This window comes from Ictidomys tridecemlineatus, chromosome 1 (assembly GCF_052094955.1).
Source record: "Ictidomys tridecemlineatus isolate mIctTri1 chromosome 1, mIctTri1.hap1, whole genome shotgun sequence".
NCBI lineage: Eukaryota > Metazoa > Chordata > Mammalia > Rodentia > Sciuridae > Ictidomys > Ictidomys tridecemlineatus.
This window is the reverse complement of record NC_135477.1, coordinates 90,286,843-90,303,022: the sequence shown is the minus strand read 5'-3', so window position 1 is coordinate 90,303,022 and position 16,180 is coordinate 90,286,843. Positions and strand designations below refer to the sequence as shown.

At 43.6% G+C, this 16,180-nt stretch overlaps 1 protein-coding gene across 1 annotated transcript in view; it reads left to right on the top strand.

Moving 5' to 3' along the window:
• Serinc5 (serine incorporator 5) overlaps nt 1-16,180 on the top strand; it is a 106,505-nt gene that overhangs the window by 38,080 nt on the left and 52,245 nt on the right. Inside the window, exon 2 of the mRNA XM_005329011.5 lies at nt 8,435-8,602. Within this exon, the coding sequence (XP_005329068.1) occupies nt 8,435-8,602 (168 nt within the window). The remainder of the gene's footprint in view (nt 1-8,434; nt 8,603-16,180) is intronic.

The following is a 16,180-nucleotide window of genomic DNA, read 5'->3' as shown; positions in this document are numbered from 1 at the left end:
CAAACCCTGTGTAGACATTGTTTTTTCATATACGTACATATGACAAGGTCTAGTTTATAAATTAGGCACAGTAAAAGATAAACATCAATAAGTAATAATAAAACAGTTCACCATAACAGCTGTGTCTTTTCATTAGTATTTTGCAATAAAGAAAAGTATGTTTATATCCCCCAAACTAAAATAGAGCAATTATAACAATGTACTATAATAAAAGTTATTTACAACTTATGAATTGTTTATTTCTGGAGTTTTCCACTTAATGTTTTCAAACCTTGATGAACTGAGAGTAACTGGAAGCATGGGAAGCGAAACCACAGATAAAGAGGGACCGTATCAAGTGTGGTATTTTTATAATTATACAAGTAGAGAGGGTGAGGTGATGGAACGATCAATGGAAAGACTCCAACTGCCGTCTGAGAGCAGAGAACCTGATAAACATCCTTTTGGTTCTGAGAGTAACCCTAACCTCGTGAGAAAGAGGCTCCCAAAAAAGAAGAGCAGCTCTGCCCAAGGCCCCGTAGTAAGTAACCTAAAGCTGGTCACAGCCCATCCTTGCCCAGTTCAGACTTGGCTCCAATGGCTCGGGGTACCAAGTTGATGCTCGACTGCACTTTTTCTGAAACACTGTTGAGGGTGGGAACTAGCATGTTCTAGAACATGGAAATCTGTGTGAGAAATAATCATTTTCTAGTGCGCAGTACAGCAGGAATTTTCTTTTTTTAATGACTCAATTACAGTAATGTGTTTTACCAGTGGAGTAGCTGATGTCGGCTTCATTTACTCTCTGGCTGATTCATTTCACAAATATTTGAGTGCTTACCACCTACGAGATGGGAGAGGAATGCTGTTTGGTTTTCTTCCCAAACAGAAACTTGTGGTCATGTTTTTCTAATTATAAGATATGTGCATGTTGCAGAGCTTGGAAAATACACAACAGCATTATCACTCAATCCTACAGTTCCCCTAACTGCTGTTCATACGTTGGTATATCCTTCTAGACTGTTTTTTTTTGTTGTTGTTATTGCTGATCTATGACGGTTATATTTTTAGCCAAATGCTGTTGTCTGAAGTGTGGAACACAGAGGCTGAGTTCTATTGTGTTGTTAACTGTTTTCAGTTGATATTACATGGACATCTTTCCATGGCAGTTAGTTTTCCTGTGTAACCAGAAAAATCATTTTAATGAGTGGATTAAATTGTATAAGATGGGGGCTGGGGATGTGGCTCAAGCGGTAGCGCGCTTGCCTGGCATGCGTGCGGCCCAGGTTCGATCCTCAGCACCACATACCAACAAAGATGTTCTGTCCGCCGAGAACTAAAAAATAAATATTAAAAATTCTCTCGCTCTTTCTCTCTCCTCTCTCATTCTCTCTTTTAAAAAAAAAAAAAAATTGTATAAGATGAATCTATCGTAATTTAAGAGATCAGTACTCTCTTTGTTGAATATTTAGGTTTTCTTTCTCATCTCAAACATGTAGATGGCTATATATGTTATGTATGTGTGTTGTGTATGTATCATACATATAAATAAATAAATAAATAAATAAATATATGTAAAAGCATATATATTTGTTTTCTTTCTTAGTAAAGCTGGAAAAAAGGTCTCTGGTTACTTCTGCATTTCCAGGAATGAACACGACACATAGGAGGCAAGCTGTAAAATAAATACTGGCTGAATGAGTGAATGGATTGGTTATTTCACAGGATTAGGAACTGGTTTTGTTGTTGTTTGGGGGGGAAGGGTCTTGCTATGTTGCTCAGGCTAGCTTTAAACTTGGCAATCCTCCTGCTTCAGAGGAACTGGGCTTTTAATATGGGGCAAGGTTTGGGAGTGAGGCAGGGAGCTTGGTGCTTGGGTGCTTGAGCTGCTTGGGAAACAGCTCTGTAGAAATCATTCAGGACCCTGCGGCCAGAAGTTGCATGGGAGACATAAAGGGGCACAGAAGGACAATAACTTGAGTTATTTTGACTGCTTACTCTATGCACAGGGGAGGAAAGACAAACTGCTGCTTTCCTTTTGTTTCTTCCTCTCAGCACAGCCAGCTTCCCTTCTGGAGGAAGCCAAGGATTAGGGCTGGTTTCAGACCATGGTCCTGTTCACCCTCGTAAGCCAGCAGGAAGTGGGTCAGAGTGGCAAAATCTGCCAGGTTAGTCTTGGCTCTCCCACTTACTAGCCCTGTGACCTTAAGTTGCCTTACCTCTGAGTCCTGGTCTCATCTCTGTTAAACAGTGGTGATAATAATGGGTAACAGTAATAGTCCTTGAGATTAATACGTGTTAGCTATTGTTAGCTAATATGCCTAAGGATTAAGTAAGCTTCAAAAGGCTGCCCTATATTTGTTGGTGTGGCATCAATTTGCTATAAATCCCAGATAAGCCAACTCCCTAACACATGTATACATGTTATTCTGTATTGCACAGTCATTTTGTGAATCCAGATCTTCCTGCAGCTGCCCTGGTTGTTGTGAGACTCTTCTATTGAAAGAGAGATTTTTGTTCTTGGTCTAGCTTTTAAGTCCCATCACTCCATTGCCTTACTGTTGGTCAAGTATGGTCCCTGACACCGTGATGGTGAGAGTTGCTATTGACTGACACGCTCACCCCCATCTTCTCACCCTCTAGTGGGATAAGCTCTGTATAACCTTAGTAGGAAACTGTTTCTGAACATGGGGTGAGGAGAAATGAGCTGCAGAATGCTGGTTGTGGGGTCCAGAATTTCAGTGAACATTGCTGTTTAAGCAGAATAAATTGCTCATTTCCTCTCTGCTGAACACAGGGTCTCAAAGGTAATTCTAATATCTTGAAGGAGCAGGAAGAGAAGTGGGCCCTGGCACAGTCTGGGTGACATTGTATATTACTGAAAGATACAGAATCCAAATATAGGATATAGAGCATTATCTCCATTCAGTTTTATGTCTTTGATCTTTTTCTTTGATTTTCCTGATATTGCAGAATCCCTATCATGCCCAGGAACACCTGAATTTGCTTCTAGCAGCTTGAGTACCTTTCATAGTTTTGAGGGCTTTCTCTGATTCCAATTTCTGCCATTTATCAAGGAGCAGTATTGTCATTTTCATAGTTAACAAAAATCTTTTATGTGTTTCCTCAGCTTTGCTAGGGCTCCTGTGCTCACAGAAGTCAGGAAAAGGGACTGAAGAAAGGGTAGTGTTGGATTTAAGGATGTCTTTCCTTTGACGGTTTGAATTTGGTTTAGACACATAGGCCATCTTAGCTATCCAGAACCATTAAAGAGTATGTCTTATAGCAGCTCAATTCACAATAGCTAAACCAACCTAGGGGCCCTTCAACAGATGAATGGATAAAGAAAATGTGGTACATATACACAGTAGGATATTACTCCTCTTTAAAGAAGAATGAAATTATGGCATTTGCCTATAAATGGATGGAGCTGGAGAATATCATGCTAAGAGAAATAAGCCTATTTCAAAGAACCAAAGGCCAAATGTTTTCTCTGATATGCAGATGCTAATTCAAGGGTGGGGGGCTAGGCAAGAATAGAGGTACTTTGGATTAGGCAGAGGAGAGTAAAAGGAGTGGGGGGATGGGTGTAGGGATGATAGTAGAATGAATTGGACATCATTACCATATCTGCATATATGATCACACGACCCATGTAATCCTACATCATGTACAACCAGAAGAATGAGAAGTTATATTCCATTTATGTATGATGTGTCAAAATGCATTCTATTGTCATGTATAACTAATTAGAACAAATTTTAAAAAAAAGAGTATGTCTTTCAGAATAGGTGTCTCTCACATTGCTGAGGACTTTATCCTCCCATAAACCCAAGCACTAAAACTAAAAATATGGCCCATGTTTGGGATCATTTTTCTTGTGATAGATGCATTGTTTGCGTTCTTAAGTGGAGTGGAAGGGACCGTGTTGCCTGGGCCATTATCGTGAATGTGAGTCACTGCACCACTGTGTGTGACAGGATACCATGCAGCACCTGGGGATGTCTGAAAGGCTTTCATGTTCTCTGCTTGTGAGCTCTTGCTGCTTTTCCTTTGATCCATTTTCTCTCCAGCTTTGGGGTTGACTCAGCCTGCTTTCCAACCACCATGGTTTTCAGCATCTAAAACTTTATGGCTGACAGGGATATCCTGTTACCTCTTGCAGAGAGATGAGAATGTGGCACAGATGCCATCACTCTACCTGTTCTTCTGGGAATAGCACTCATTGGTCATTGCATGTTCCCTTTTGAGGTGTTCAGCCTTAGAATCCTCTTTATCATAGAGTTCCAGGCAGCCACTGGTGTCAGGAGGATGTCAGATGAAATCCGCTCACCTATTGTCCACTGTCTACCTGGGCTCCTTCCAATTACAGGTGAGGAAAGCCAGGACCCAGAGCCACCTGGAGGACAGTTCTGGTTCTCAGATGGTGCTCTTATGTGCTGTGGGCTTCAGAACCCTGGTAATTAGGCCATTGGAACTGTGGTTCCTACACTTGAGATGGGAGAGAAGGGCTCTTATGAGTAAGATACAAGTTGTGCACGTGTTCGTGCTTATTCTAAGCATCCGTTTGGCTTTCTTCCTTATTCTTTGTAGTTCCAGTTGGGGGTGTTGCCATCTGAGAATTCTAGGTAAGGAGAGTATTGTGCTTTTTAACTTAACAGAAGTACCTGAAGTCAGTACTAACCTTGGCTGTTGTTCTGTGAGCAGTTCTGCACAGGCCTCCCTCAGACCTTGGAAGAAGGATCTGTGCCAAGGCCAGTGGAGAGGCCAGGGAGGGAGACGGACGGTTTTCATGGAATGTGTGTGTGTGCAGTGGGGGCTGTTCCTAGGAGAAGGAGAAAAGCTGTGAGGGAGAGGCCCGGCCTCAGGTAGTGAGCTCCAAGCTTATCTTCTCATTTTGACCCTTTGCCCAGGCAAAGACAAAGCACCTTTTATTTATGAAAGCCTTTCTGTTCATGCTGTTGCTATGTCTAATGAACAGCAGAAGTGAGGGTGGGAAAGGGCTCTTTGAAGGCAAGATTTTTCTTTTTAATGTTTGGGGGAGGGGATGGTTCTTTAAAAAGAGAGAAAATCACATAAGTCCATACAACATTTGCAAATGCTTTTGTAGCAAAATCTTTAAACTTTGTTGCTTTCCTCAAGTAGTTAGATTTCTTTTTTATTTTTATTTTTCTAATTTTAAGAGTAATATGTGTATGTGGTAAATACTCAAAACAGGAGAACAGAGCAGTGATAAGTAGGTGTCTCCTTTCCCTCCACACATCTAGGCTCACTCTACAGGTAATTAGCCTTAGCAAGTGGTCTTATGTCTCCATATGTGCTCCACATGCAATTGGCTGGGGCTGTCCTAACAAAATATCACCATCCATGTGGCTAACAGCAGAAATTTAATCTCTCACTTCACGTAGGATTAGGGACCACCTCAATGAGATTATTTAACCTTAATTACCCCCCTTGAAAGACCCTATTTCCAATATACTCTCATTGTGAGATACTAGGTGTTTATATCTCACCGTAAGAATTTTGAGGGACCATAATTCAGCCCATAATATGGACATACTGTGTGTGTGTGTGTGTGTGTGTGTGTTTGTTACTGAGGATTGAACCCAGGGCTCTACCTCTGAGCTACACTCCCCCAGCCCTTTTTATTTTGAGGGAGAGTCTTGCTAAGTTGTCCAGGTTGTCCTTGAGCTTGCCGTCCTCCTGCTTCAGCCTCCCAAGTAGCTGTGATTACAGGCATGTGCCACTGTGCCCAACTCCGATTTACTCTTTTAAATAACATTCCATTATGAAGATAGCCCATAATTCATTTAACCTTAGCCCCTGTATAGCTGGACCATAAGGCTTTTCCCAGTGTTTGTGTCTAAATCCCTGTACTCTTGTGGAAATGTTCTAGAAGGATTTTAAGCATAGCTCTTTAAAGAGATTCTCTGACTCCCTTTTGAGTATAGAATAATTTCTCATGGGAAAGGAGAGACTGCAGTATCTAATACTGTTTGTGATTTGATGCTGGTGAGAAAGTCAGAGTGCAGGGCACCATTCATGCCTTGGGCCCCAGGAAATGGAATCCTCAGCCGCTTTGAGGAGTGTCAGTGTCATGGTTTTACTGAACATTATTTGGTCATCATCCATTTGTTGAGCCACTATGGACAGGCATTGTTTGGCTCATTTAAAAAAAAAAAAAGGCTTTATTTTTTTTAGAGAAGTTTTAGGTTTACAACAAAAGCAAGCAGAAGATACAGAGATCTCTCGTGTTCACCCTGCTCCTACACATGTACAACCTCATCCACTATCATCAACACTCCCAGCAGAGGAACGCATTCATGGCATCTGGTGAACCTACACTGGCCTGTCTTCATCACCCAAAGCCCATAGTTTACACAAGGTTCTACATTTACTTGTTTTTTAAGACTTGGCTTGTTCTACAAAAGGCGTTTGCCCTCTGGAACCAAGGACAATAAGATGCTGTCTCTTCTGTCCAAATTTGTGACAGTCCTAGAGTTAGCCTGGCCAGGAATTGATGTTTCCAGTTTTAAAGGTGAAGATCAGTTGGGGTGAGTGACCTGCTGAGAGTAATAAGCTGTAAGTGGTAGGGGCCATAGTTGTGTTCTTCTAGAAGCAAGTCAGGGCTGTGAGAGTTTCCTAGAATGCCAACCTAATTATCTATTTCACAGATGTTGTTCTGAATTTCTATCTGGTGGGTTTAGCTTAAGGTAATGTGTTTGTTCCCTTGTTGTTGGCAGAGTTTACTTTGAAAAATAACTTTTGGGCTAGTAAAGAAAGTCTCTGGGCTGGAGATATAGCACAGTTGGTAGTGTGTTTGCCTCGCATGCACAAGGCCCTGGGCTCAATCCCCAGCACCACACACACACACACACACACACACACACACACACACACACACACACAAGTATCTTTTTATTTTAATGTGTATATATTTTACAGATGGACACAATACCTTTATTTTGTTTTTATTTATTTTTATGTGGTGCTGAGGATTGAACCTAGAGCCTTACACATGGGAGGCTAGTGCTCTACCAATGAGCCACAACCCCAGCCCCAGAAGTATCTTATTGAATTGTAACATATGGAATGTGTATTTATATGTACACGTATACACATAACATTAATGGGCTTTTATTTTATTTATTTATATGCAGTGCTGAGAACTGAACCCAGTGCCTCACGCATCATAGGCAAGCACTCTTCCACTGAGCCACAGCTCCCTGCCCACCATATGCATCATGTGTATACAGTTGGTCCCTTGAGCTTCAAGTTGCACATTCCCATTATGTTCTGTAGAGGTGGGTGGCTGAAAGCATAGCCTTTCTCATCCTGGTGGGTCCCTGGGTGCGCATACAGTTCTTTCTTAGTCTCTGGATTTAGGCAGACCATGCTGTTGGGCCTCTCTTCTTGCTTTTCATGTTCTTTCTACCCTACTTTATCCTTTCTATGATTCTTGACCTCTTTTCTTGCTCTTAGCTGATCCCCCAACACTGTTTTCTCTAAGTGTAATGTTTTCTCTAACTGTGCCTTCCTGTTTATTACTGGCCATCTCCCAAGCCATTAATGCTTCTCAATAAAGACAATATCAGATCAGTTCTGGTGGAAGCTCTGACTCACACTAAATTTGTCTGCACACCCTGTAGGCAGGTGTCTAGAAAGAATGGTCATCTTCGAGCTTGAAAGGTTGACCTGCAGAAGGCTGGGATGAACATGGTTTTAAAGTAAATGGCTCAATATATTGACACTAAGTGTCCTCCAGTTTAATTCAGCCCTGACACTTACTACCCAGGGTTAGTGCAGACCCCTCAAATTAAGGGCTCAGTCCCACAACACCAATTGCAAATTTAGGTTTTCTGTATTCTGACTGACTGGCTATAATAGGGGTTTCCACTAGCCCACCTTGGGTTTCCTTGAACAGCTCACAGAACTGAGGAAAGTTCTTTCTTATGTTTACTGGTTTATTAAAAAGAATACAAGGAACAGCCAGGTAAAAGGGTACATAAGGGTGAGGTCCAGAAAGGCCCAAGCCCAGGAGCATCTGTGCCTATGGGATTGGGGCACACCACCCTCCCAGCACATGGATGCGTTCAACAACCTGGCCTCTCTGAATCCCATGGATTAGGGTGTTCATGGAGATGCCATTCTATAGGTATGATTAAATCATGGAACTTTTGGTGTTTAACTCAATTTACATTTCCCCTACCCAGGCATAGGTTAGGGAGTTGAACTTTTACTAAGCCACAGAGCAGATTTCTTCTGCCCCTACCCTAAAATACCCAGGGGCTCACCAAGAGTCACCTCATTAGCACAGACTCGCCTCCTCCAACACTCTGGAAATCCAAGGGGTTTTAGAAGCTCTTATGCTAGGATCCCGGGATGAAGACCAAATATGTATTTCTTATTCCGTCACAGTATCACGCTCTGAGAGGATGTCTGTGCTCTTTTCTAGTTGGCCTGCTGCTGTGGGCCTGCAGGCTGCTCCCTCTGCTGCGGCTGCTGCCCCAAGGTGCGACAGTCACGGACCACCCGCTTCATGTACGCACTGTACTTCATCCTGGTCGTCTGCCTCTGCTGCATGATGATGTCACCCACCGTGGCTAAGCAGATGGAGGAGCACGTAAGTTTGCTTGTCTTCAGCTCTTGATCCTGCTGCTGTTTGCAGGCGTTCGGAAAACATGATTTAGAGGACGGGATCCCATTCCCCATGTGGTTTGGGGTACAGTTGTTCTTCCTGAACCTTCCTGAAGCCTTCCCAGCCAAGCAGGCCAACATTAACAGCTTGGTCTTTAGGAGTGGGCTGGAGTAGTCTGATGCATATGGTGGAAAATGTTTATATCAGAGGACTGAGTGTTTTGTCTTTGCTTTGTTTATATCTGTTCCTGGTGAAATATACAGGCTTCTCTTGTAGACATGTGTACTTTTCCCTTGTCATAAGGATGACTGCCAGTATTTCAAGTAGCAGCTGCTATAAACAGTTCTTAATGAGAGGGAGGATACAGCTTAGATAGGTCCAAAGATAATAGGGAGTGGACTCTGGGATGATTTTTAACCTTTCTGGGCAGGTCACTTGTTGGCTGGTGACTCCAGGGGTAAGCGATAGATTCCAGTCATTTTTTTGTGCATTGGGTACTGAAGTAGACCTGGCACGTGATGCTCGTGGATGCGCACATCAGGCCTTTTCTTGGAATTTCCCCCGTGACCCCACAGTAGGCTCTGGATTAGTCAGATTCTGGGGGAGTGTGGTGGGATCCTCAAGGAAGTTCAATAACACCCTTCTTCCTCTGCTAGGTTCTGAACTAGTTGATAAATAAAAGATATTAGATGCCAAACATCACCTTCATTCCTTATAAAGTGATGTGATACAGTGTGGCTTGTATCTGCGGTGAGGTGGGTTTCATCCTATTGAGCCCCTACATGAGTCGTACCCAGCTGGTCACAGTCAGCAGGGAACAGGGCAGAATTCATCTGCCAGAGCACAGGCCTCCAGAGAGAAGGCGACTCTCAGCACATGCGAAGTGGGAGAGAAAAGACTAGACGTCCAAACCCCATTTTCCTGTGGAAACTCACATGCAGTGCGGTGTTCTCTGGGCGCTGACCAGTGAGGAGGTGGAAAGAGGCCTGGAGCCGGCTCTGATGGCACCAGCTCCATGGTGAAGATGCCTCACAAGGAGCAACTCCTGAGGAAGAGGGGACTGCGACTGCTCTAAATGCACTCAATTACTTCAAAACAACCATCTTCTTTCTTTCATTATTTTATTTTTTTCCTCTTTGTGGTGCTGCAAATGGAACCTAGCACCTCCTGCGTGCTAGATAAGCATTTTATCACTGAGCTACATCCCCAGCCCCAAACACCATTTTCTTAAAAGCATTTGGCATGTTCTCATCCATTAGTTAGAGGACATCCTTTTGAAGCTGTTTCTTGGGTGAGACACTCTTAATTGTTGTATGGCATTGGGTGTAGTGGAAACTAATGCCAAAACCTGTGAAGTTTGGATACTCTGATTGCTTTAAACTTACAACTCAATGAGGCACTGGAATGGGAGCATTCAAACGAGAAGATGGGGAGTCTTCCATGACCTAAAACAAGGCAGAACTTTCATCCAGAAAGGCTGGATGAAATACAGAGGAAGTTTAGAGGCAGGGAGGCTAAGACCTGAGGCCGCCTCGTGGGTCGCTGCCAGTTTTGCTCTGTGTTGGTGTGTTTGCTTCCTGCTCTCCTGTTTCATCAGGGTTTAACCTTATATGCAAGAAGTTGGAGAATTGGTATACCACAACGGTAGATTTGAGCTCATAATCTCCTATTTACTACTTCTGTTTTTCCAGGATTTTAAGATTCAATAAGCAATGGCTTGATGATCCCTTGTGGTCCCGTGGTGGGAACTCTGTGTCCCAGATGTCTGTGGCATGATTCCTGCTCTTCAAAAGTTTTCCGTCCTGGTGGAATTAAGCCTGGAATCCAAGCGACAAAATCTGTCACTATACAAATATATAGTGTCTCTTGGAAGTGAATTTGTCAGAAATATTGCTACTGGAAGGTAGAGGTCATTTGTGAGCCATAAGTATGTGTTTTAGAACATAAATTTCATAATGATTTTAATACCTGATTATGCCTTCCAAATAAATCACCCTATGAAACAGTCCCTAACAACTCCAGCCAGTTATCTGTGCAGGAGATGTTACCTGGTTTTGTTGGGAAAGGCTTCATGGAGGAAGTGGCTTGTATGGACTGTAAGTATTTATTTAATTATTTATTCTAATTTGTTATACACAATGGCAGAATGCAATTCATTTCATATTACACATACAATTTTTCAAGTCACTGAATGTATATAAAGTATTTTCACACCATTCGTGCCTTCATCCATGTACTTAAGGTAATGATGTCTAACTCACTCCACCATCATTCCTACCCCCTTGCCCCCTCCCATCCCCTCTGTCCCCTTTGCCCTATCTAAAGTTCCTACATTCTTCCCAAGCTCCCATTCCCATCAACATTATGAGTCACCATCCTCATATCAAAGAAAACATTGGCCTTTGGTTTTTTGGAATTGGCTTACTTCACTTAGCATTATATTATCCAACTCCATCCATTTAGGTATTTTAAGAGCTAGTAATTATTGGGTAATACTATGTGCCAGGTTTTATTTCAAGCATTTTATCTCTGTCTTCTCCTTTACCCCCAGTAACTGGCCTTAACAGTAGCTGCTGTTATGCTTCCTGTTCTAGAGATAAGGAAACTGAAGCACTTGGTCGTTTGAGGTCCTTGAGCCGGGTCTCCAGCTACTAGGTGGTAGACTTGGGATTTAGAAGTTGGTCTGAATGTGTTCTTAGCTCTGGACTGTGTAGCTTGAGAGGAGGAAGAACACGGCCAGGGCATGCATAGAGGGACCAGCAAGAAAAACAGAAGGTCAAATGACCAAACCTTGCAGGAATTTCAGTGCTAAGGTGAAGTGATTGAATGTGATCCCGTGACAAATGAAAGCCATTGTAGATTCTTGAGCAGGAGGCCATCATCATTGAAATGGAGAGATTTAAGGAGGTGAGCTCCACACGGTGTGTGTGAGGTGGTTTGGGGTCAGAGACCAGATGGAGGGAGAGAGGAAGGGAAGGGGCAGCCCTGATGCCTCACCCCTAAATACACCTATTAAAGTGGTTTGGCTGAGCTTCATACTTAAGGGGTGAGGTCCCTGTGGGCAAAACTCACCCCGTTTCCATCTTTAGAGCCTTGCATGGGGCTGGCCATCTGGCCACAAAGTCGGCTTGTTCCGTGACCTCAGAAGGAGGCTGACCTCATCCTCAGGCGGTGTGTGAGGGTGGGTGTTGAAAGGTCCCCTTGTGTGACGCACACTGGGCTTCTGCTAGAGTCCTCGCCCCCTTTGCGTTGGCCTGTGTAGATGCTTGGGGTGGAGATTGGCAGAGGGGAAAGAACTGGGTACTGTGATGGCCCGATGGTGATGTGTCATTGCTTCCCACCCCTCATCCTCGCCTCTGCACACTGGAGGGACCCTGCCAAGTCACATGGGCCTTTGGTGTGTGGGCTAAGAACACAGCACGAGGGTGGCTCCCTATTCAGTTGCTTTCAGTTTTTGCCTTGGTTTCAGAATGTGGCGTGTTTACCACTCGGTGAGGGAACTACAAGGAGATGCTGGGCCAGCTTTTTCCTACGGAAACTCCTCTTTCCCATGAGAGCTTTGGCCCGGTGTCAGCTCTCCTGAACATGGAGCATGTACAGAGTTGAATGGAGCATGGTCTCTGCCTTCTCTTGGAACATTTTTCCCATCTTGGAACATAAGGAGCCATTTGATTACAGGTCCTTCTTGCTATGTGCTGTGTAATTTAAACAGGTATAAATTAGACATTTGATGCCTAAGATCCATTTTAGAATGTAGAACATAGTGGTGCACATCTATGATCCCAGCAATTTGGTAGGTTGAGAAAGGAGGATCACAAGTTAGAGGCCAGCCTCAGCAACTTAACAAGACTCTATATCAAGATAAAAAATAAAGGGCTAGGGATGTAGCTCATTGGTAAAGCACCACGGGGTTCAATCCCCAGTACTGGGGGAGGCAGAATGTAGAGCACAAAAGGAAAAAAAGAAACAGGCAGGAGGATAAGGTCTTCTGGTCTGTACCTCTAAGTCAACATGTCACTGCCGTGCTTGGGAGTCATATAGAGACAGTTGAGGTTTAGATGCTGTGGGAGCTCTGTGGGCATTTGGGAGAAAGGAGAAAGGAAGTTTCTTGTTTCCTGGGGACTAGGGACCCCCAAACTAGCCTACAGTAGAGAAGGAAGGCAGGGTGACCAGTGAGGCCCTTGGCCTTTCTCCCTCCTGAGAACTCACTGTGCCATGGCCAATGTGGGGAAGAACATTAAATTTCCTAACTGGAACCATCTCAGATTCATTTTTTTCGTCCCTTGCTCCTGTTGGCCCTGAGATGCTCCAATTTATCGAGAGCCCGAGATAGTTGAATTTTTTGCATCTGAAGTTTTTCAGAATCAAAACACATCATGAACTAAATAGTGGAATTATGCTTTTGGTGAACAGTGTGGAAAGGATTTCCAGGCACGGAGACTGGTTTTGTGGTGTTGTACTGTGTTCATCATAAAGTTAAATTGTGCAGACGTATTTGTTATACTGAGAGGAGAGTCACCTAAGGTCTCTGTTTTTATTGAGTCTTCTTTTGTTTCTTCATTTGTTTTGGAAGGTATTGTGTTTCCTTTGTACTCTTGCTTGGTCTCTTCTGGAAATGTATTTTATTTTACATTATTTATTTTCACATTACTTTCTGCTGGCAGGTTTGGGTAGTTCTCTTTTGAGTGGATAAAAATATGAAAACCACCCTTCTTTGATTGGTCATTGCCTCCCTAGGCAGGATGACAATGTCACAGGGCACAGAGGACTTCAGAGTATCACAGGACAGGATTGAATAGGATCTGGATGTAGGGTGGGGAGGTTGAGGTGTCATAAAACAGCCCCCTCGTTCTGTTCCCTCTCCTGCCTTGAAGAAAGCGAGTCCCGTGGTTAGTACTCCCTCCATTCCTAACTCATTAGCCAGTGTCACAGCCAGTGCCACATCGGAGATGAGCCCACATCCAACACCTGGACGTTTCTAGCCAGGTGTATTAATTGGCTTGCAGGCTTTTGTTTAGCCAGCAGGGTCCCCCCAACCACTGTTGACATTTGACTGTCTTTTTTAGGGGTACCAGGGATTGAACCCAGGGATGCTTAATCCCTGAGCCACATCCCCAGCCCCTTTTAAAATATTATATTTAGAGACAGGGTCTCGCTGAGCTGCTTAGGGCCTAGCTACATTGCTGAGGCTGGCTTTGAACTTGTGATCCTCCTGCCTTGGCCTTGGGAGCTGGATCTGCTTGGATGTAGGTGTGCGCCACCATGCCTGGCACATTTGGCTCTCTTTAGGAAGGGCCAATATGCTGTAGTGAGGCCCTGGGGTGGGGATTGGCAGAGGGGAAAGAACTGGGTACTTGTGATGGCCCGATGGTGATGGTGATCCTGGATGTTTACTTGCATCTTGTTTCATACATTTAGCATAACTTTCTGCTCCCAAAGAAAGGCATTTGCAGTTTTTGGAATGGTTTAATGGTCTTGAGCTCAAGAATTTCTGAAAAGTCTACAAATGTCAAGTGGACATTAGGGCTCTCTTACTCCACCCACCAGGGTAGGGATTAGGGAAGTAAATTGCTGAGCATGATGAAGGGATCCTTGCAAACTTACCTGCTCTGCTCTGGGCCAAGACCCAAGAAGTCTTTCTCTGCCATAGCAACTGTGTCCCTTACACATCCAGATAATATCTGACATTTGCATCCAAGAACTATTTAGAGACTATCCTGATCCCTTTGACACCCTGCTCTCAATAGACATTCAGCCACAGCCTGCTTCTCTCTCATGCCCAAGGAACAGTCACTGCCAATCCTGCTATTTTTCAATCTTTAGTCTTTTGTCTTCAAGACACACTCTAACTACAGCTTTTTAAAATTTTGTTCTTTTTAGAGATACATGACGGAAGAGTGTATTTCTAACTGCACTTTCTCCATTTATCATGAAGTCAAGCACTTGCTGGAGAAGGGGTAAAAGCCCTTCCATTCAAGTTTTTAGATGCTTTCGATTAAGTTTGCAGGATGGGCTTAAAGGATTTTTTCTCTTTATCTAGAAAGTTCACCCTCTTAGAACACATTCCACAGGGGTGAGATAGATCTATTTAGTCTGTATTTCTCAGTTATTTTCACTTTTCACTATCGTACTCATTGGAGAGGGAGATGTGCTAAAGAAAAAATTTATGTGTATTTATGTAAGATTATATGGACAGAAGCCAAAGTGAACTAAAGGATTATTTGTAGCCATTTGAGTCTCACGGCCACATCTCAAAATATTGATGTCCATCATTCAGAGCTGTTGGCTTCTCAGATTTCATTCTTTTTTGGTACCAGGGATTGAACCCAGGGGCACTTAACTCATGAGCCACATCCCCAGCCCTTTTTTATATTTCATTTAGAGACAAGGCCTCACTGAGTTGCTCAGGGCCTCACTAAGTGGCTAAGGCTGGCTTTGAACTCAATCCTCCTGCCTAAGCCTCCCGAGCTGCTGGAATTACAGGTGTGCATCACAATGCCTGGCTCAGATTTTTAAACATTAAAAATGGTACTTCCTGACTACTGTTTCTTATCCCCCTTCCCTTCTCTTGGGACTTTGCAGCACCTGCCCTGCTTTCTAGAGAATTCTGATCCCTGAATCTTCTTTTGTTTGGCTCTCATAGCCTGCCTATCTAGCTAGAATCTGATGCACCATCTGAACTACTCACTGCCCACTTGCTTCTCTGTGCTCCTGTCCTTTTTCTGTTAAGAAAACCGGGATCCTGGGGCTGGGGTTGTGGCTCAGTGGTAGAGCGCTCCCCTAGCATGTGTGAGGCCCTGGGTTTGATCCTCAGCACCACATAAAAATAAATAAATAAAGTTAAGATATTGCGTCTAACTACAACTAAAAGATAAATATATTAGAAAAAGAAAAAGAAAACCTGGATCCTAGATTCAGGCGCAGAGGTCCTTCCTCTGGGTTCTGCTCATCCATAGCCCAGTCCCCGTGTGTGACGTCCACCACTGTGGCACTTTCAGCACCAGGCTTCCACCTTCTCAAAGCCCTTTCCTTTCTCTCCTTCATTCTAGATCACATCTTCCTGAGGCATCCCTCCTCATTCCTGTTCATCCTTATCAAAACTGCAGCCCTAGGGCTGGGGATGTGGCTCAAGCGGCAGTGCGCTCGCCTGGCATGTGTGCGACCCGGGTTTGATCCTCAGCACCACATACAAAGATGTTGTGTCCGCCGAAAGCTAAAAAATAAATATTAAAACTTAAATAAATAAATAAATAAATAATGTCTTTAGCTTTAAAAAAAAAAAAAAAAAACTGCAGCCCCCTGGCTGGTCCCCCGGCTTTTTGACGCCCTTCCTTCCCCTTGACCATGCTCAGGCCCACTGTCAAGGAGCAGTATAACAGTGGCCAAGAGTTTGGGCTTGGAAGCCAGACGGCTTGGCTTCAGCCACTCATCAACTTTATTACACTGTCCACTTTGATCTCTTCTCTAAAAAAATCATAATAACCTACTTCATAGGGTTTTGGGAAAATTTAGTGATTTATTCCATTAAAAAATCACAATACTTGACACAGATTCCTCACCAGC